At 41.4% G+C, this 21,028-nt stretch overlaps 1 protein-coding gene across 3 annotated transcripts in view; it reads right to left on the bottom strand.

Moving 5' to 3' along the window:
• PALS2 (protein associated with LIN7 2, MAGUK p55 family member) overlaps nucleotides 1-21,028 on the bottom strand; it is a 1,432,251-nt gene that overhangs the window by 111,018 nt on the left and 1,300,205 nt on the right. For all 3 annotated transcript variants that reach the window (XM_044067549.1, XM_044067552.1, XM_044067550.1), the window contains one exon: nucleotides 14,689-14,891. In XM_044067549.1, coding sequence (XP_043923484.1) covers nucleotides 14,689-14,891 — 203 coding nt within the window. The remainder of the gene's footprint in view (nucleotides 1-14,688; nucleotides 14,892-21,028) is intronic.

Below are 21,028 nucleotides of genomic sequence, written 5' to 3'. Positions count from 1 at the left end.
TAGGTTCATAGGTTCATAGGTTTATACTAGGCTATCTGCCCTAAGGCATTTATAAGCCTAGCCTTATATGAAAAAATACTGTGCCCATTAGTTTGTTGTGCCTCTGTCCAGCAGTGACCCAGAGATGATTCCCGGGGTAAACCTACGATCTCCCATCCACAGGTCTAGATTTCTCTTGAACAGAGTCAGCGAGGTGCTCTGCCTCACATGGACCGGGATTTTATTCCACAGCATAGGAGTCTCTGAGTGATAAATCTATCCCTCCAGCACGTCCTATTTATATCCGTTAAGGTTTAAGTCGCTTGCTCTAGTGGTTTTGGTGGATTTGGATTTTTGAGGTGGAGCATGTCCATTAATTCCGGGTTGGACATGGCCTTGTATGTCAGGCACATGTCACCTCTGAGCAGACGGTATGCGACTGAATAGAGCTGGAGTTTCTTCAATCTGGCAGCATATGACAGATTTTGGAGTCCCTTTATCCTTTTGGTGAGGAACTTTTGGGGTCTCTCCAATTGCTGCAGATGTCGGGTGAGATACATCCAATGGGGCATTGTACGATCATTGGTCTGATAAGTGAAGAGTACAGGGGAACAATGACCTCACTAGATCTGGATGTGAATCCCTTCATGATCAGGTGGGCAATGTAGAAGGTCTTTCTAACCACTTTAGCAATGTGAGTGTCAAAGAAAGGCCACTGTCAACCTGGGTCCCCAGGTCCCTGATAACCTCTTCTGTGCTTAGTGGATTGCCACCTATATGGTAGCTTGGGGTTACCTTGTTTTTCCCGAAGGGTATGACTATACATTTTTGGCGTTTAACTTCAGGCCATGGCTCTGGCACCAGCTATCTGTTTCCGTGAGTCCCTTCTGAAGGATATCAGTGTCCGATGCACTTTCCACTATGTTGCAGTCATCTGCAAACTTTGTCAATAAAGTCCTCCCATGTTGGCCTGTACTTCTGAGAAGTAGATGCCAAACAATAGGGGCCAAGGACCGAGCCCTGTGGGACACCAGAGTCTGACACAGCGCCAGCAACTCTAACCCTGTGGGTTCTGTCCTTAAGCCAGTTTGCAACCCATCTTGTGACATATGGGTTTACATTTAAGCTGGTAAGTTTTTCTACAATACCGAGTGGGGTATTGTGTCAAGGTCAAGGTAGGCTGTATGGACTGCCTTTCCTCATCAATGGCCTTGGTGACTATTTCAAGAAGTCGACCAAGTTCAAAAGGCATGATCTTCCCTTGACAAAGCCAAACTGGGTCGGGTCCAATGTCTGCAAGTCCCCTATATCTTTGTTTATGAGCTCCATTATGATCCTCTCCCTAGCTTTGCAGACTAGACTTGTTAAGCTACCAGGGTCCGTGGGGCCACCTTTGTGGAGTGGGACCACAGTTGCCGTCGCCACTCCTTGGGCACGATCCTGTGGTAAGGCTGAGATTAAACAGCTGCCTTATGTGCGGTAATTTCCATTTAGCGACACCATCCGTCCCATTGATGCTGTGTTTTAGCTTTAGAGAGCAGCTTTCACCTATTTGAGATGTCCGGGAGGCTACACTGGCTGGGATAGTTATCTCTCCTTTAGGGGAGAGGGGTGAAGTTTGCACTGAACCTGTCTGCCAGTATGTTGGCAATGTCTGTGGGTTCAGTGATTTTTGTATCATTTTGGACTAATTCTGAGCATATCTGTGAGTTTCCACCCAGGTTCCTAACATAGCTGAAAAAGGCCTTATGATTGTCCTTTGAATCCATGGCAATTTTCTCTCAAAATTGGCCTTAGTTGATTTTATGAGTGCTCGTAATTTTTACTAATAATGATCAGGGTGACTTCCCTTTTATGGATTTTGTTCTATCATGTAATAGCTTTCTCCTCTTATTGTAAAGTTTGTTAATGGCTGGGGTCCACCAGACTGGACATTTGCCCTTTGTGGAAAGAGTCTTGGTTTTATTTGGGATTGCCTGATCCATGCAGTCCTGGAGGTGTTCATAGAAGGCATTTGTAAGGGCTTCCGCTTGGGTTGTGGTTTCCTCTGACTCAGGGGCCTTGAAGGATACCACACCAGTCTTGAGTAGTGTGAAGTTTGCTTTAGAGAAGTTCTTCACTATGGTCTTTTTTGTTTGGGGTGGGGGCGGGATGTGGATTTCCAGTGAGATTAGTTTATGATCAGATCTCACCAATGAGGGATATACTTCCGGTGTGGAGCATTTTGTCCCCATGTTTGTGACAATGAGATCTAGTATATTTTCTCCTCTCGTGGGAACAGTGACTAGCTTTTTACATTCTGCACAAGCAGGAAAGGAAGACACTTTGTGTTTGAGGGGTTCCATGGTATGTTGCTGAAATTTCAGCATACGGAACTGGCAATTTAGTGCTCTGACAGCAAGAGTAGCAGAGGTCTATACTTTTTTACCCATCTGTCTAGTGCTCAGGAATCCCAATCTGAGGAGATGGGATTCTTAGCAGAGGTTGTTTTAAATACCTTTAGGCCCTTGAGAAATTACCTCAGGGTCAGCAGTAGGGTTTTTGAAAAGAAATTTGTGAGAGTCAGGGAATCTGTAATTCCTGTCAGGTTTTCTGGGTGCAGGAGGTAGGGTGTCAGAAGTCAAACTGGATTCCAGGAAAACATTGTCCACAACATCCAGGACTGGGGGAATGGCCAGGGGTCTGTGCTGTGGAAGATTTAAGAATTCCCTGAGTTGCTTTTTAGACTGAGGGTAGTCCTGACATTCCCAATGGAAATGCTCCATTAAAGTGTGAAGGGTTTCCCCAAAGGAAAGGTCCTTGGGTGGAGAGGCTGAGGGAATGGAATCCTCTGCATCAGAATCCTCATAAGCAGAAAGGGGTTGCATGTCTTCATATTCAGATGCATCAGAGTCATCAGACTCCTGTCCAAACAAAACTACTGTGGACAGATCTCTTTTTCCTTTGGAAGAGGTAGCTTGGCTTCCCTTGATATGCATGATAAGGTCTTCCCCATTTTAAGCATTTGAGACTGAGGCAAGGAAGCAGGTGCCTGAGAGTGGGTTGTCAGTTTCTTGGGTATGGTTTGTACCCTGGGCCTTAGAAACTCGGTCGTTTTCGAAAGAACAGTAGATGAGAAAGAAGTTGTTGGTTTGTGTCGAGAATTGGTAGTGTGAAGTACTTCCTCGGAAGCCGATGCCTGCTCAGTGGCTCCGAACCCATCCAAAGGAGAGACAACCACAGTATCGTTAGTCGAAGAAGAGTTTTGCTGCATACCAGACTCTGAAAGGGTCTCGGTAGTGGCCTGTGAATCCACAGAAGTGAGCATCAGAAGCTGTAAAAGTGCCTCACTGAGGACTGGAGAACTGATGACTAGCTTAACGGAAGCGTCGTTGGTAGGCTTGGACCTGTGCTGTCTGTCTCTGTCTTTATCCTTACGTTTTTTTGGAAGATCTGCTGTGAGATAGCTTACCGAAGTCATATTGGAATTCAAGAACCGTAAGTGAAAATATCTAGCTACAATAAGGGCCTGACAACGTATAGTTCTGGCGTTGAAAAAAGCACAAAAGCAACAGCGGGGGACGTTGTAGTCTGGACCTAAGCAACTGACGCAGTAAGAATGAAAGTCTCAGTGTGGTATTTGCTTTCCACAGGCGACACACTTGTTAACTTTTTCTGACATCGGTTAGTTCTAAAAAAAAAAAAAAAAAAAGGATCCTAAATGGGGTACTTAGCTTTAGAAGACTTTAGCTTCAATTCGGAAGACGAAACTCAGGTAGTGGCCGACCAGCACTCATGCGAACTGCTTCTGCTTCAGGCTCCGCATCAAGAAAGAATGGTGTAATGGTGTTGGTTGCCTCATTTTATACTACTGATCACATGACACGACAGCAACTAATGCAGAAATACTAAGCTTCTGGTATTCGGGACTGTCGAGGGCTACCCTGGCAGGGATAACCCAAATGTGATGACTGCAACAGTGAAACATGAAAAACACCAGAGGAAAGGTGTACAGTAGTCCTAGGATCACCTTCAAACCAAAGAGCCCCTGAAACATCTTCTGGTAGTGGTATTAATGAAAACAAGTTGCTGTACTTGATGCTGTTGTCTGGTCTCCACCTATGACCATATGGGTCTGACAATGCCCTCACCCACACTCCAGAGCAGACACATCTGTGGTTAAGTGATGCTAAGGGACCACAAGATGAATGGGGCTACCCAGGAGAAAAACTGTAGGTGACCTACCACCACTGAAAGTGTAAACTGCATGCTTTTGAGATTCTGAATAGGTCTGACAACTGTCCAGAAGATTAGTTCCACCGATATTTAAGGATCACATTAAGGATCCACATCTGAAAATAAGGAATTGGGATCAGAAAAAAAAAGTTACTGGCTTGAGCCCTAGACTTCTCAAAATAAACACTTGCAGGAGCAATGTTTTAAGACATCAAGAAACTGACAGAAAGAGAGACAATGAGACAGAAACTGACAGAAAGAGAGACAATGAGACAGAAGACAGATCGACAGACTATTTACTATAATGAGAGAATCACATCTTGTACAAAATTTGCCTGCTAAGATAGAATGTCACATTAAACATTCCGTAAGGTCTATCAACTGCAACAACTCCACCTTTGACTCTGAAGTACTCACCATAATGCTCAAGGACTGTAGCAGTCTCTGTAGAGACTCTGTGATCAGTTTGTCTACAATGTGGGCAGCTAAAAGCCAGTGATCCAGACAGGGAAACACACTAGTCCAATGAAGTCCTAAATGAGACACTACTACTGACCATACATTTGATGAACACCCCAGGGGTTGTGGTGATACCAAACTCCTTTGTGGGATAATACAAGAACCATCTGGCAAAGACCATTCATAACACAGTCTGGCATGAACCGATGCACGCCACTCAAATGTAGTGTACTGGCATTTACTATCAAAAATTTTAATAAAAGCCAGACCCTTTCTCATCTGGTGGGACCTTCTGAATGGTTTACTTTTCTAAGAGGTTGAACACTTTGAAATTTGCTGCCCTCTTCTGATGTGGTGGGATGTCAAGAGGAGGAAGATCAGGTGGGTGGGGGGTTCAGAAATTCCATAGTCCCTAGACATTATGTTTCTGACTTGTCTTGCATGGCAGTGATCCACTCAGCCAGATGAACAGACAATTGATTTCTGAATGCCTCCAGACAGCAACAGTCAGGCAAGTCCTCGAGGCTGCTGCTGACTCAATGGTCCTCCTGATGAAGAAATATGAAAATCCTGGTCCTGCCAACAGTTCCCGGCTCAGAACAGTTATCCATTTTGGGAAGAACCACAGCCTCTCTACCTCTTCAAAGATTTGTAGAGTTTGTTATTGCTCTACCTAGGATCTTTCTGATTCTACAAATGAGTCTGTGGAGTTTTAAAACAGACAATAACCATTAGCATCTTAATATCCTTCTCTTTCCATTTCCAAGTTGTGGACCAAATAATTCAGTTGTACTGAAGGGGGCACTCAAAATGTGGCAAAAGCTGGCATCTGGAACATCACCCTAGTCCTGTCTTCAGAATCCATCAGCAATTGTCCCAGTGCCTTAAGCTCCTCTGCAAGATCTCACTGGATGAGAAACATACATTAGTGACCTAATAAAAAACATACAGAATGAAAAAACATGCTTTGCCAGGTGGTCCAGGGCCTGTAATTCCTTCTTTGGAGGGTGAACCACACGAGTCTGGAGCAATGGCTCATTCTAAAGGTAAAATTCAACCTCAGTGAAGTCAACAATTGGAGTCTTCATCAAAATTTCTCAGTCACTGGAAGGACAAGGTATCATGATCATGTCCAGTCTGCTTGGCACAGTGGATACTACACCTGGTTCATTCCAAGCATGCTATTTGGGGGGAAAAGGGTAATCTGGAAGTGCCCTGCGAGATTCCTCGGGTCACTCACCATCCTTATTCACAGCTGTAAAATCTCCTGAAATCTGTGGTCATCAGGAAGGGATGTGAGGGCAGTCTTCTCTGAAGATATTGATGTCACCTAGGGATTTCATGTACTTCCTCTTATGTAAAGGCTTGCCTTCTTTCCTCTGTCGAGGAGAAAATAAGTTGAGGAAGCTGACAAACACTCAGACCTGTACTGAAGATCCTGCCTAAGACCATCCAAACCACTGTCCACTCAGAGAATGGTAGAGGCCTGAAATGGAAATAATGTTAAGGCCTGGGATAAGACTGACTAAGCCCAAATGTGAGTGTCTTTGCAGGCCTAACAATGGCAACATCGCAGTCTGCCCTATGAAAATTTGTCACAGCAGTTCCAATGGCAAGTTCTGAGAAATTGAGCACCAATGATGAAAAAACACTTGGTGCCAAGAAGTTCTCTGGGGCCAACCCAAATGACTCCAACCTCCTCTGCATCAAAGACTTGAGGATGACAAGCCACAAAACTGTTCTGTGGGCATCTGGCACTAAAGTTCCCCTCTGAGCTTCACCCTAAGGGTCTTCACTGAAAGAAGAATCCCTGCCAAAAACTGGTACCCAAAGCACCATCAGTGTCAAAATGAATTTTAGAGATTCCCTTGTGATGATAACCATCAACACTGAGACTCTGATCTACTCCAATCCTGGACTCCATCAATGGCCGGCCAACTTCAATTTTAACAGCGCAAAGTGAGAGACCAATATGGAGATGGGTGGCCCATGATTAAGGTTAATGTGGTCTATACAAACCAATTTAACTGACAAGGATGAAACAAGATCCATCTTTATCTGGGCTTTAGGAAGAGCCTCCATCATCTTGTTGTAGTCAGAAAATGTAGCCTGCCATGATGGATAGACGTAGACAGCTGATACAGTGGATCTGGAACAGTCATGCATGGGGAAGAGCTCCCTACCTAACTCAGCTACAGATGATGCAACAACACTGTTTAGCCTACAAAAATGGTGGCAGGGATGATTAGAAGTCAACAATGATACCGTGGCCAACCCACTGGAACCTGGAGACGAATCCTCTGCCTCATGTCCAGCTCTGTGAGGGGGATCCAAAACAACTACTGAAGTATACTTATCACAAAGTTTAGGAATTCTGACGAAAGAAGAAGACTTGGCCTTGCAGGAATCTTCCTTACATTTCTTTTTTTTTCCTGTCTAGGTTTCTGAAACTCAGTCTTGAAACTTCCTGCTTATGTTCCCCTTCCCTAGGCAGAAGACTCTTCAAAATTGCCTTTTTTCCCTGCAGTCCTTAATTGCCCTCTGTCACAGTATCTGCAAACATCACATTCTACTGATACGTGCTCGATGAGACTAATAGCAGGAGTTCTGCCAACTTTGCTCAGCTTTTTTCAATTTCAAAATCTTTTCTGTGGTAAAATTCTGAGCAGAGACTAAAATGCAAGCAAACATTAAGTACTAGCAAATTATCAATAAAATATTCAAAATCACAAAAGACCTTATTACAAAGTGCTGGCAAAAATGGTGCAAAATCACCTATTTCTAAGCAGGAGTGCAAGGAGAAAAGAAACTCAAACTTTTAAGAGGGAAGGTTGGATGATTCTGAACTGATATGAGATAATTAGACACCCTGCAGCAAAAATGAAAATGGATTAAAAAAAAACACCAAACACTGCCAATTTCAGCAAGAATGGATACCTGAAAAAGGTACCTCTAGTTGCAAGCAAAAGAAGCATCACAGATTTTGTGCCTGAAGGAAAGCATATGGGACATTACAGGTTATGGAAGAAGAGCTGGAAGTCCAAGAAAATGTTGGTTCCAGCCTGACTTGAGACTGCAGCGAACATTCTGTAGTTAATGACAATAGGAAGAAAAATCACCACAGATCAACACGCTTGCTTCTCTCGCCCTTCTAAAAAGGAAAAGACAAGTCAAAAAGTCGCTAACATTAGAGTTAAACATGGGAAGCTACGGCCTGTTCCTGGAATCAGTGGGCATAAATCAAAGTTAGTTATGAGCATGGCTTCAGATCCTCATAAGACAGACAGACAGACACACACACACACACACACACACAGTGTAGGTGTGATCTAGAACACTAGTATTCTATCTGACATACATTTAGCAAATGGAAAGAAACCACACAATCCAGCAAAAATCCACATGAACACAAGGAAAACATGCAAATATCTCGGCGAGGAATCAAACTGGAAAGCCAAGCAGAGTGAGGCAGTAATGCTACATCCTACATACTATGCCACCACGCACGTGTGTGTGTGTGTGTGTGTGTGTGTGTGTGTGTGTGTGTGTGGTTTCAGTACAGATTTACATTTTTTCCTAATTTTTCTTCTTTTTTTATGACCTATAGGCTTCTAACTGTTGATTCCTAACCATCAAGTCTGTTCCCAATTATCATACTTCATATTTATTAAAATCCCTTAAGATTCCTGATGGATAAAGGGACCAAGGACCAACATGTATGGCTAGTGCTGGTATGCAGTATATCCACACATAACTCCTCTGTAGACGTTCATTGCAATGCTGCAAGAATGCTTCTTTTATCTATCATTTCATGCCCATGTAAGCCAGTATAAGGTCAGTATCACTTAGTGTACATGACCACAACTGAAGAGGACACACCTGTGGCAGCAGACTTCAACTAACCCCTCACAAAGGTGGAACAGATGATTCTACAACTCAGTCTCACATTCCTAGGTCAGCAATGTAACACCGGATTCAACTGTTAAAACAATACCATTAGTGGCATATAGGGCAGCACTTTCACATGCCAATCGTCTGGCTACGTATTTTAAAAGTTTTATAAAAATATTGTCAACACTGATAATGAGTGAAGGTTCCTTGTTAATGTTATGCTCATGAAGGATGTAGCACCTGAAAAAGAACTCATTAACCTTCAACATCTAGCCATGTATGCCACCAAAGAAGAGAAAAGTAAAGGTATCAAGTTTAAGGCCTCCAAACTCTAACATAAAACCTGCTTATGAAGGCATCCATACCTCAAATCAGCAAATTCACCTCTTTCATATGAAACAGCAGTAATAACCAAGAAGTTGCCCCTATTCCTCATCTGATAAAGGACTCCACCCACTGACCTACAGACCAAACCATTTCTACTTGATGTGCCACAACCCTGCAGCCTTGGAAGAACCAGGGTATTTTTTAAGCCTAGAGAATCTGAAATGCTGACTTTTAGAAGTAATGAAACCAAACTATTATGCATCTGAAAAAGGCAGTAACATTTACTACACCATAAGGAACACTACTGACAGTACCATACACTGGCAACCACAATTACACCGGATAAAAATGTATGCATTTGTACAACAAAAATGATTAAAAGAGGCAAACAGAGGGCGTTGCATGTTGTAGAAGCAGAACAGTTTAATGAAGCAAAGAAAATATTGGCCCGAACATTGGAAATGAGCACTGTCCAGAGAGGATGGTACAGGCATTGGACAGACTGGAAGATGGAACTAAGCAGAGTACTGACTGTGCTTCAAATTAAGGAGGGTAGAAATGGATCTTAGTGGCAATATGTCATAAGCTTTCTGAATGCTAAAGATGCACCAACTTGAGGGCATGGAGTAGATAAGAAGGGAAAAGGCAAAATATGTATCCAAGACAACAGATACAGTTGTGAGCTTCCTCATACAGTAAGAGGCATGATTACTTCAGTTTCCACTTGCACACCATGGTTAGACTGAGTGGTCACTTACACAGTCTAACCAGACATTAGCCATGAGTAAAAGACACCTACGCTTGCTTATCCAGTTTCAAAAGAATTAAAAAAGGGCAACTGCTGAGAATTCAGCCTCGACTCTAGGCATTTACTTATTTATTATTTATTTGTAGTTTGATTACCGGGGAAGTCCAATGGGCAGAATTGACCCATTTTCAGTGGAGGCCCGGGGAGAAAAGCTCCAAGATGCATTATACAATCTAGATACAACTGATAGTTAATATTAAAGTTAACATTATGAAGAATAGTTACACATAAACGCATTCAATATCATGCACAGTTAACAAATTCATTAAGCTTAAAGGTAGGGATCATACAGTTTCATTTGAGGAAAACTGATATGTGTTAGATGTGGAAACAATTTACATACAAACCTTTTAAGAAAATGTAAATACGCTTTACATACACACATCAACAGTAGCATCAACCCGTATATCACTAGGTGGGTTGCAAACTGGCTCACAGATAGAATCCACAGTGTGAAAGTAGCTGACTCTAAGTCAGACTACCAACTAGTCACGAATGGAGTCTCACAGGGTTAGGTCCTGGGTCCTCTCCTGTTTGGTATCTACTTCTCTGAAGTTCAGGCCAACACGAAGGTAATCTGGCTGACAATGTTCGTAGACGATTGCAAGTTGGGAGCTATTATTAACTCCCAAAGTGATGTTGACGTCCTACAGAAAGCCTCAATGAGACCAATGAGTGGTGTCAGAACCATGGCCTTAAACTCAATGCCAAAAAATGTGCCATCATCCCCTTTCGGAAAAAACTGGTTCCCATGAATTACCACACTGATGGTAGTCCACTGAACACAGAAGGCATTATAAGAGATCTGGGAACACAGGTTGACAGCAACCTCTCTTCTGACCAACACATTGCCACTGTGGTCAGAAAGTCCTTCTGTGTGGCACATCTCATTACTAAGGGTTTTGCATCCAGAAAGAAAGAAAAAGGTCAGTGTCTCCCTCTACACTTCCCTCATTAGGGAAATCATCGAGTACAATGCCCCATTTGGCATGTACATCACTAGACATATGCAACAATTGAAGAGGCCGCAAAAGTACCTCACAAAGAGGATCCTAGCCCTTAAACACTTGTCCTACATGGACAGACTCAAAAAATCCCAACTATTCTCTGTCTCATATCGCCTACTTAGAGGCGATCCCTGCTTGACTTACAAAGCCATGTCTGACCCAGCTCTGTTAGAAATGCTACATCTAAAGAAATCCCAATCCCTCTGCACCACATGCTCCAGAGACCTCTACTTCATTACCACAATCAACAGAACTTTCTGGAGGGAAAGGTTCATAACCCAGAGACTGCCCATGCTGTGGAATAGACTTCCCATACATGTCAAGCAGAGCACCTCACTGTCCCTCTTCAAGAGAAATCTTGATGAGTGGATGGGAAATAGAAAATTCACCCCGGGGATCACTCCAGTGGCTCTACTCGACAGAGGCACTGGGAACTAAGGTTGGGTGGCACGATGCCAGGTTAATCCTATGGACTAGGCTTGTAAATGCTCCCGGGTCATTAGCCTAGTACACACCTATGAACCTATGACTGCTATCACTGTATGTCTTTCTAAGAAGTTAAAATTCACAGTAACAGTAATGTATACAGAAAAATAAATCAATGTATTCGTTATAATGTCTTTTTCTTTTAACAAATGGCCAACTGTCCTAATCCAACAGGACCTTTTTTAACATTAACCCTTTAAGTATACAAAGCACAGTAAACCAAGCAATATAACAAGTAAGCAATTTAATGTTTCATACGAAAGGTAGTCAAAAATTATGGAAAATATTAAATGCCCAAATACAAATGAGAAAGTGATATTGCTGCCCACCCTACAGCTAATGGAAAATAATTAAGACAAGCTAATGTGTTATAGGACCCAGAACAAAGAATGCTTCATTTCCATTGAAAAGTCTGCTTTGAAGAATAATGACTGGAAAGATTTAAAGATGAGGCAAAGAAGAAAAAAACTGCAAGGCTCAACTGAGTTGTGTGAAAAAAATGAGTGTCTGGGACAACAGTTAAGGTTTAGTAATTTGCAAATGAAAAGATCGGTACTAACGTATTATCACAACTGCATTTCTTACCTCGCATAATGCATTCTGTTTTCGCAAAATGACTTCAGAAAAGCAGGGGAATGTAAGCCTGTGGTGTGTGTGTGTGTGTGTGTGTGTGTGTGTCACTTCTTTGTACAATTTTTGAAAAGATCTTCCTAAATCAACCATTGAAAAACAGTTGTGAATCATGGTTGTCGCATCCACTACCTCTGAATGAAGCCATTTTCTTACAAGAATTTTGTCTCTCTATTCCTTACTTATGCCATGAGACTGTTCTTCTTGAAAGTCAGGCTCCTTTTTAAGTTTTTTCTTGTTCTTATTCCACTTAAAACTGTACATTAAGATTATGTTAACCTACAGTTCACATAAATTTGTAGTAGCAGACAAGGACTCAAGCTTTGATGCTAATTACTCAACAGTGAGTCGCTTGCAACCTGCTTGCGAAAACCCGATGTAAGTGACCATTTTTTGCCCCAGAAAAACAGAGACAGCTTACTTAATTCTTACCATGTCACATTGTGTTAGGGACATTTTCTGGATTTGAATTAGTCGGCAGTGACATTAAGTAATCTACATTTGGATTTGGATACTGTGATAATTTATGACATTTCTGCATGTAATTGTATTCTGCTTTACAACGTCTATGCGTAGTTCAAGTGGTGACAGAAAACAGCTGTAAAACAACAAATTGCTCACTGTTTATTAAGACACGAGCTACTTCACTGAACCATAATGATAAGTTCAATGACACTTCCTAAGATAGTTTTACTATATATTTCGGCAGGAGAAAGGCTCGTAAATTAACCATTTCACCTGTTCTGAATGTGGTTGCGATAATACGCAAGTACCAAAAGATCAAGTAAAAACCTGTACAGTAAAAGTAAGCAAGTGTTAATTACTGAGCATTGCTGCTTACTAATGCTCCCAAGACACAATATTTATTAACTTATTTTAATTTGAATTTGTGGTAAAGCACTGATCTCACTGGACCCATTTCAGTCTCAGCCCAGGGAAAACATAACAGTTATATAACAGTTACATGACATTAGTTGGCTTGAGGTAATAAAAGTTACAGATAAATGGCATTATATAGAGAGTGAGCGAAAAGCACAATATACACATGCATTTGAGATATATATATATATATATATATGGTTTCACTTCATAATCCTGAAATATCTCAATCCTGAACTTTATAATCCTGAAGCCCAAAATCCTGAAAATATACAGGACACAAAGAATGACAATATTCCAGTACAAGGACACACAGAAACACATACAAGACAAAGGATAGCACTTTTCACCAAGTATGGGCTGGAGGACAAGCCCCCCTGCACCCCCATATGGGGGGCTGTGCCTGCTAATTAAATATATGAACTCCAAGACTGCACTCCACAGAAAAAAAATGGCAAACATACCATCATGTTCCATGACTGCCTGTTGTAACCTTAGTAATGTTCCCTTTTAACTTGCTATACTGCAACATAACACATGATAGTGTAGTGAAGTGCAATCTTGGAGTTGATGTATTTAAGTAGCGGGGGTGTGGGGGTGCATGGGGGCTTGACCCCCTGCTTATATTTGGTGGAATGGAATACGATATGTGTTGTCCATAGCCAGTATATGTATCCTGAGTGTTTTCAGTGTTTTAGGATTCTGGATTTTGAGTTTTCAGTACTTTTGGGCTTCAGGATTGTGAAGTTCAAGACTGTGATATTTCAGGATTCTGAAGTGAAACTATATATATATATATATATATATATATATATATATATATATATATATATATATATATATATATACACACATACATATACACACATATATCTATACACATGTACACACACACACACACAGAAGCACTTTACTATCTCGAAATACTGAAATCTCAAATTTCAATATCTTGAGATGAAAATTCCTAAAGTGCAGTTGAGCAAAACTGCACTTGATCAAATTCAAATTGTCGAATTTGCGATTGTGGTGGCACAGTATGTTGGATTTGCTGTGTTTGTAAGGTGCAGTGTGCTGTGGGATACGGTTTGGCTGTCTTGTGTGGATACATGTGGAGATTCAGGTAAGTGCTGGGTTTTTTTTAAGGGTTTTGGGTAGGGATTTGAGTGTGAGTGTGTTGGTAAGTTTTAGATGTAGGTTAGGGTAGGTAGGTAAGAGTGTGAGTGTTTAAGTGTTGAGAGTGGTGGTGTTTGTGCATATGTGGTGTGTGTTTGTGCAAGGGGGATATAGAGTATGTAGTGCTTTGTTTAGTGTCCTTGTCTTTTTAGTGCGATTTCGGAGTTAGTATATATAAGTAGCAGGGGTGCAGGGGGGCTTGCCCCCCTGTTTATATGTGGTGTAGGCACGTGTATTTGTGTTGTTGTGTTTCTGTGTGTTTTATTGGTTTGTTGTAGTGTGGGGAGGAAGGTGTATGTTTGTGTGGTGGAGGGTGTATTTAAGAGTCGTGATTTCTGAATTTTGCGCTTTTGGGGTTTCAATATTGTGAATGTTCGGCTTTATAGTCTCGAGATACTGAAATTCGAGATTTCAGTATTTCGAGATTATAAAGTGAATCCACACACACACACATATATATATATATATATATATATATATATATATATACACACACACACACACACACACACACACAAGTACATATATGTGTGTGTGTGTGTGTATACACACAGATGCACACACAAAAAAGAGAGAGAGTAAATCAAAGTGGACATGCTGAAAGAATCACAGTCAAAAACATGTATGTAAACAGAAGGGAATGAAGAGGTTAATTTATCCGACCAGAGGGATAGCAGTTGCATTTCCTAGAGTCATGAAATGTGCTTAAATTACAACAAAATGAATGATGAGCCCGTTATTTTTTTCCATCTCCAGTCATTTCAGCAATATTTTAACACCTGAAAACTTAACACTAAAGTATTTCCAGTACGCATCCAGTTAATGTGCAGTTACCTGAGGGTTTACATCCAGTATGCACGTCCTTCCAGTCTGAACAACTTCATGAATAGAGTCAATCTTTGTACCGTAAAGGTTTCCCTCATATTCTCCATGTTCCAAATATCTGCCAGCTTTGACATCAGCTTCCATTTCAGTTCGCGACACAAATCTGTATGCATGTCCATCCTTTTCATCTTCCCTTGGCTTTCTTGAAGTAACTGTCAATGCAAAGAATACACACTGAGCTACACAGCCACAAAATTGGTAAATGCTCCTGCTGCTGTTTCATTTACTTAACACAATAAAAAATGTTGGTTTTGTGGCAAACATAGTCAAAGTTCAGTATTCTTTTAGTGAGGAGCCATGCATCAGAAACCTCTGACAAGTTCTGGTAGCCAGCTATGACAAAAGGCAAGGGGTGACAGCCAGCTCAGATGCTAAAGGACTTGGCTGGGAAGGGTGCGATTTATCAGACGATGCAGGCAAACCCATCTTTACAGGAGAGATGGAAGCTCATTTCTGTGCAAGACATACCTAGTGGAAGACAGGTGATGCAGAAGTGTACAGTAAGGGCTAATAAGCATTCACCAAGCCACACTCTGTAGTAAGCAATGGACATGCATGTAAAGAGAACCTGCAGTGTACTGGCCAGTCTGTCAGAGGGTAAAGGAGGGTAGGCAGACAGAGCAGTACTGCCTGCCTGCCTTGATGATGCCCTATCTAAATGACCGCATTCACTGAAAAGAGGGACTGTGACGGTTGTCAGGCACAAGGAAAAAAATGACTAGCATATTTAAAAACAAACAGAACGCAGCAGGTCAGACTATGCTTTGCTTTTTAGTGGTTCACTTAATAAAAGCTTTACTTTTTTCACATGATGAAGCTGCAATCATAATGATACTGGCATACAGTCTCAGTTGGGGTTGTGGTGTAAACATGTGCTTCTGGTCTGGACAATGCAAGGTACTTCTCTGTTATCTGAGAGTTAATGCCATATTAAAATGACAAGTTATATCACTATCAGGCAAAGGGTCTTAAACAGTGCTATGAAAGCAATGACAAATGTTACGGGTAGAATTTATCTGAAGCTTCTTCATTACATCCTTAAGCGTACAGTAAAATCTACAGCATTTCTCATTTCACTTACAAAGCAAACTAAACTTTTTTACTTGTAAAAAGAATCAAAATGCTTATAATATAATGAAGACAGTTTATTCTTGCATTTCTAACCAAGTTGCCCTAACCTACTCACCAAAAGACAATAAACAACATTTTACAAAGCTAGTGAGCAGATTTCAATGGGCATGTTGGTGAAGGGAACAGAGGGGATGAGGAAGTGATGAGTAAGTATGGTGTTAAGCAAAGGAATGCAGAAAGTCGGATGGTAGTGGATTTTGTGAAAAGGATGGACATGGCTGTGCTGAATACGTATTTTAACAAGAGGGAGGAGCATAGGGTGACATACAAGAGTGGAGGAAGATGCACACAGGTGGATTATATCTTATGTAGAAGGGCCAGTCTGAAGGAGACTGGAGACTGTAAAGTGGTGGCAGGGGAAAGTGTAGTTAGGCAGCATAGGGTGGTGGTTTGTAGGATGACATTGGTGATCAAGAAGAGGAGGATGAGTGTGAGGGCAGCACCAAGGATCAAATGGTGGAAATTGAAAAAGGGTAATTGTGAGGTGATGTTCAGGGAAGAGTTAAGAAAGGCACTGGGTGGCAGTGAAGAGTTACCGAATAGCTGGGTAACTACAGCTGAGCTAGTAAGAGAGATGGCTAGAAAGGTGCTTGGTGTGACATCTGGAAAGAGGAAGGAGGACAAGGAGACCTGGTGGTGAAATGAAGAAGTACAGGAGCGTATACAGAGAAAGAGGTTGGCAAAGAAGAAGTGGGATTGTCAGAGAGATGAAGAAAGTAGACAAGAGTATAAGGAGATGAAGTGCATGGCAAAGAGAGAGGTGGCGAAGGCTAAGGATAAGGCGTATGATGAGTTGTATAAAAGGTTGGACACTAAGGAGGGAGAAAAGGACCTCTACCGATTAGCTAGACAGAGGGTCCGAGCTTTTACAGATGTGCAGCAGGTAAGGGTGATAAAGGATAATGAGGGAAACATACTTACAAGCAAGGAGAGTGTGTTGAGCAGATGGAAACAGTACTTTGAGGGGCTGATGAACGAACAGAATGAGAGGGAGAGAAGGTTGGATGATGTGAGGATAGTGAATCATGAAGGGCAGTGGATTAGGAAGGAGGAAGTAAGGATAGCTATGAAGAGGATGAAGAACGGAAAGGCTGTTGGTCCAGATGACATACCTGTGGAAGCATGGAGGTGTTTAGGTGAAATGGCAGTGGAGTTTTTAACTAGATTGCTTAATGAAATCTTGGAAAGTGAGAGGATGTCTGAGGAATGGAGAAAAAGTGTTTTGGTACCGATTTTTAAGAATATTTTTGTCAAACAGAAAATACTAAACAGCTTCATGGTGCAGATGAATAATGTCTTCACTGTGATTCAGGCAACCAGAGTCCAATTAGTAGTTCTGAAATCTGTTGGTGCTAGGATGGTTGGGGAAAGAATGAGGAAGTCTAAGTCTGCCTGCCTTTCTCACGGGGAAGGGATTAAGGGAGGATTGAGGCCTGCAGTCTGACAGTTGAGCTCTGGTGGAGGTTGGAACCAACAGGAAGAGGCAAGGTTACAGGCAGGCTGAGTGTGGCTCTGTCCATGGGGCCTTGGCAAGGCCACTCTTCATAACCATTCTTAATAGCAGGTCCCTGCCTTCAAGGAGATGCCCATATGCAAGTAGGGGGAGGTTAGGGCTAAGTAACTATGCCATACTAAGTCTGTTCACATGTAAACTCATGTGCAGAAACAACGAGAGGTCAACAACAATGATCTGGAAAAATCTACATATGGCATGACTGAATTACAAGGGGATTTTAGGGAGATGCCATGCAGCTACAACAGACTTATGACAGGTCTGTAAACAAAAAGAAAATTCTAATTTCCCTTAGGGATAGACTACTAAAAATCATCTATTCTTCTGTGATTTTTTGTCGCATTGGCTAGCATGCCCCATACATAACCAGAACTTCATTAATCCCTCAGGAACATTCCCAAAGTATTTGTTAAAGTGATCTGCAACTGGACTAGAGGAGGCATTATACCAAATATTATGCATCTGTTCCATGACTCTATTGAATATTTATGTGAAGTCTCAGTTTTGTAATACTTGGGGGTTTAAGGAAAAGAGGAGGGCATGGACAATATACTGGGGCTCACAGATGTACTTCTTCATATGAAAGTTACTATTTTGAAATCAAGATGAACAAGTGGATCACACAGGACAAGGAGGATAGTGTCCTATGCCTCAATCTCCCTTACCCTGGCACTGACAAAATGGCCAGATAATGTTTTTTTTTTGTCCCCTTGGGACATCATTCAACTGACCCAGCTCTCAGTGTTCCACATCCACAATGGATCTACCATCCCCCCTCCAGACTTGCTAATTTCTTTGCTAGGGAATCCTAGGGACTTGGCTGCCTCCACTTCCATTCTGTTTTTTTTCTTGTTCATTTATAGACCCTACCCACTCCTTACCTGCCTGTTGTGCTCATCAATTATAACCGAGTTCAACCCCCCGTTTTGGCCATGCCTCCCCTAGGGAAACGAATCACCGACGAACACTCATCCCTCCCTGCCACTCGTTCATTTGCACAAATCGCTACTTGAAATCAGGTTGACTGTGTTGTAGTTAGGAGTTTATCTTCTACATCTCAGGAGAGGTGGCCAAATACATTAATATTTCAAATGAATGTTTATTGTTGAGAAGAAAATACTTCGCATGAAGGGCATGTTCTTGTCCTGAGATTTTACATTCTGTAATCCTCATCTATTCTTCCTTGAGAGTAACCAAAAGTGAAAACGTTATTAAAAGCCTGTGTTTAATTTTCCATTGTGTGCCTTTCTTCCAGTAATGTCTAGGCACCCCTCAGAAACCCTCCCAAAGGCTCACAGACACTTAGCTGTGTAAAACTTTCCATAGGACAAGGCTTTAACCAAGTCAGGAAATGGTTACTTGGGGTATGCATAATTATTGGTCACCAACTGCGTTCTAGCCATAAATGAAATATCATGGCTTTCTTTGACTGTTAATATATCCAAATATGTAATGTTTTCCGAGTGTATACTACATGTGTATTTCAAAACTCAAAGATATGATCCTCAATACATTGAATAAATTCTATTTTTCAGCTTAAAGCATAACAAGAAGACCATCTTTATAATGGAAGCATACCAACTTTTGTACAACATGTATTCCACAGTGGTACGGGGGTAGCGTTGTTACCTCACAGCAAGAGGTTCTCCCGTTCGATTCTCGGCTTGGCTTGGGAGTGCCTTCTGTGTGCTTCTGTGTGGAGTCTGTATGTCCTCCCCACGGTTGGGTAGCGTTCGAAAGACATGCGTGCATAAATGGGTGTGCCTTCGTTGAAGGTTGGGCGTCGAGCTGGTACCTCGGCGTTTCGTAAAAATCTACTGCCAATCATTAGCGGACCGGAGTTCCGCTGTGGCGACCCCTTACCGGGAAAAAGCCGAAAGACCAACAACAACCACCAACTTTTGTACAACAGAACTCATAGATATAAACGTAGATTTAACAAAGCCCATATACAAATTTGCATACTTGTGGAGCAAAAATGGTTCTCCCTGAAGGCCACCTTTAACTGAAATTGTGAACTGAATTGACATTTATTTTTACTGTGAAAGTCAGAATGACTTCAAATTCAAAGTAATTATGTCTCAAGCAGAATCTCAGAGAGTCAATAATCATATGAATGTCAGATAAAATGTGAAATCTATTAGCCATATTCCCCCATTGGACACACAATCCTTTTGCAGGGGTGACTCAACAGAAATATCTGGTTAACTGATTTCCTAAAATTTATGCAGTAGGAAGATAAAGGCCGTGGAAATTAAACCCAAGAGTGCTGCACGGCCTAAATGCAGTAGCACACAGTAAACTACTGTGCTAAATTACCAGACATTGCTGTTATACCTGCATCCTGTGCTAAAGTGCAAACAGCTTCCAGTGTCACCACAGGAAAATTAAAATTACAACTATGTCAGCTGAGGTTAAGTTTATAGGAAAAAGGAGTTAACTTCCCTATCTATACTCTTTTTAACTAGTGTTGTATAAAGTTGCCTAGTTGATTCATGAAAATTTTCACTTGTAAAAATTAAAAAGGAATATGGCCTCCCTGAATGACTACTGAAAAGGTATGTGAGTTTTGGGGCTATAACAGAAAGGGGAGAGTTTTAGGACCTCGCGTCATTTTTGTTTGTTAACAGTATTCTTTAGATCTGTCCCACGCTGTAGTATGTCTTCCAGCTCGTCCCACATAATTTGACACAACTCTAGCAATTTGTAGTAAACAATATCTGAAAGTGCATAATACATACTGAAATAGACTGCTTGCAAACGATCGTAGCATTTCCCCTTTGTTTACAGATTCAAAGGCTACATATTCTTTTCCTTTAATAACTCCAGCAACTGACATCCTCCTTTCATTACAATAAATGTATAAGTATCTGATTAACTTTTGTGAAAACTATCCAGTTCAAACCCTCTGAAAAGCCTGCACCAGAAGAGTGCTTCAAAAAATCAGGCAACTTACTTCTCTGAATCTGAAATAAGATAAACATTTATTTTCTAATTAATTTGACAACCAAGTATTGGATTTTGTTCAGTTAAATTAATAACAGTTATCAGAAGACAATATTACTAGAACTGATTTCACTCGCTCTTCATTAATTTTCCTGTTCTGTTGACAGTCACTGTCACAGGAGAATAAGAAACAATCAAACTTCCCTTTTCAAAAAACAGATCTTCACACTTGTACTTCTTCATTGGTACAGTGTTAGTAATGGGGTGGGCTGGTGAAAGGAAGTTAGCTCTTACAAAAAATATTGCTTTGCTGTGTGGGTGGTTTTGATTGTTTAAACTACTATTGCTTTCCAAAAATATGTCTTCGGACGCTTTATGTAATTGAGGGAATAGTTTGGAGGCTGTAGATCTGAGAAATTCTGTTTTTGAGTAGTTGAAATTAAAGTAATTGGGAAGCAATTGTAGTTCATTGTAAATTATCCTTGACACTCTTGTCCAGAATCTACTGGGAGGCCCCCTCCCTATTGGGGCACACACTGAACAACTCTAACTGAAGCTGACCAGGGCCAGCCTTACAAAGATACCCAAATATCTCAGCATCTCTCAGTCTGAAGGACAGATGGCTGTTCTCTAAGTTTCTCATGTATTATCAGGTTCCTCAACCTGCCATGGAGAACAGGCCTAGTAACTCTATAGAGA

This window comes from Protopterus annectens, chromosome 3.part1 (genome assembly GCF_019279795.1).
Source record: "Protopterus annectens isolate FY-2018-M chromosome 3.part1, PAN1.0, whole genome shotgun sequence".
NCBI classification, from domain to species: Eukaryota; Metazoa; Chordata; order Ceratodontiformes; family Protopteridae; genus Protopterus; species Protopterus annectens.
The sequence above is the reverse complement of the archived record's forward strand: the minus strand, read 5'-3'. Positions and strand labels throughout refer to the sequence as shown.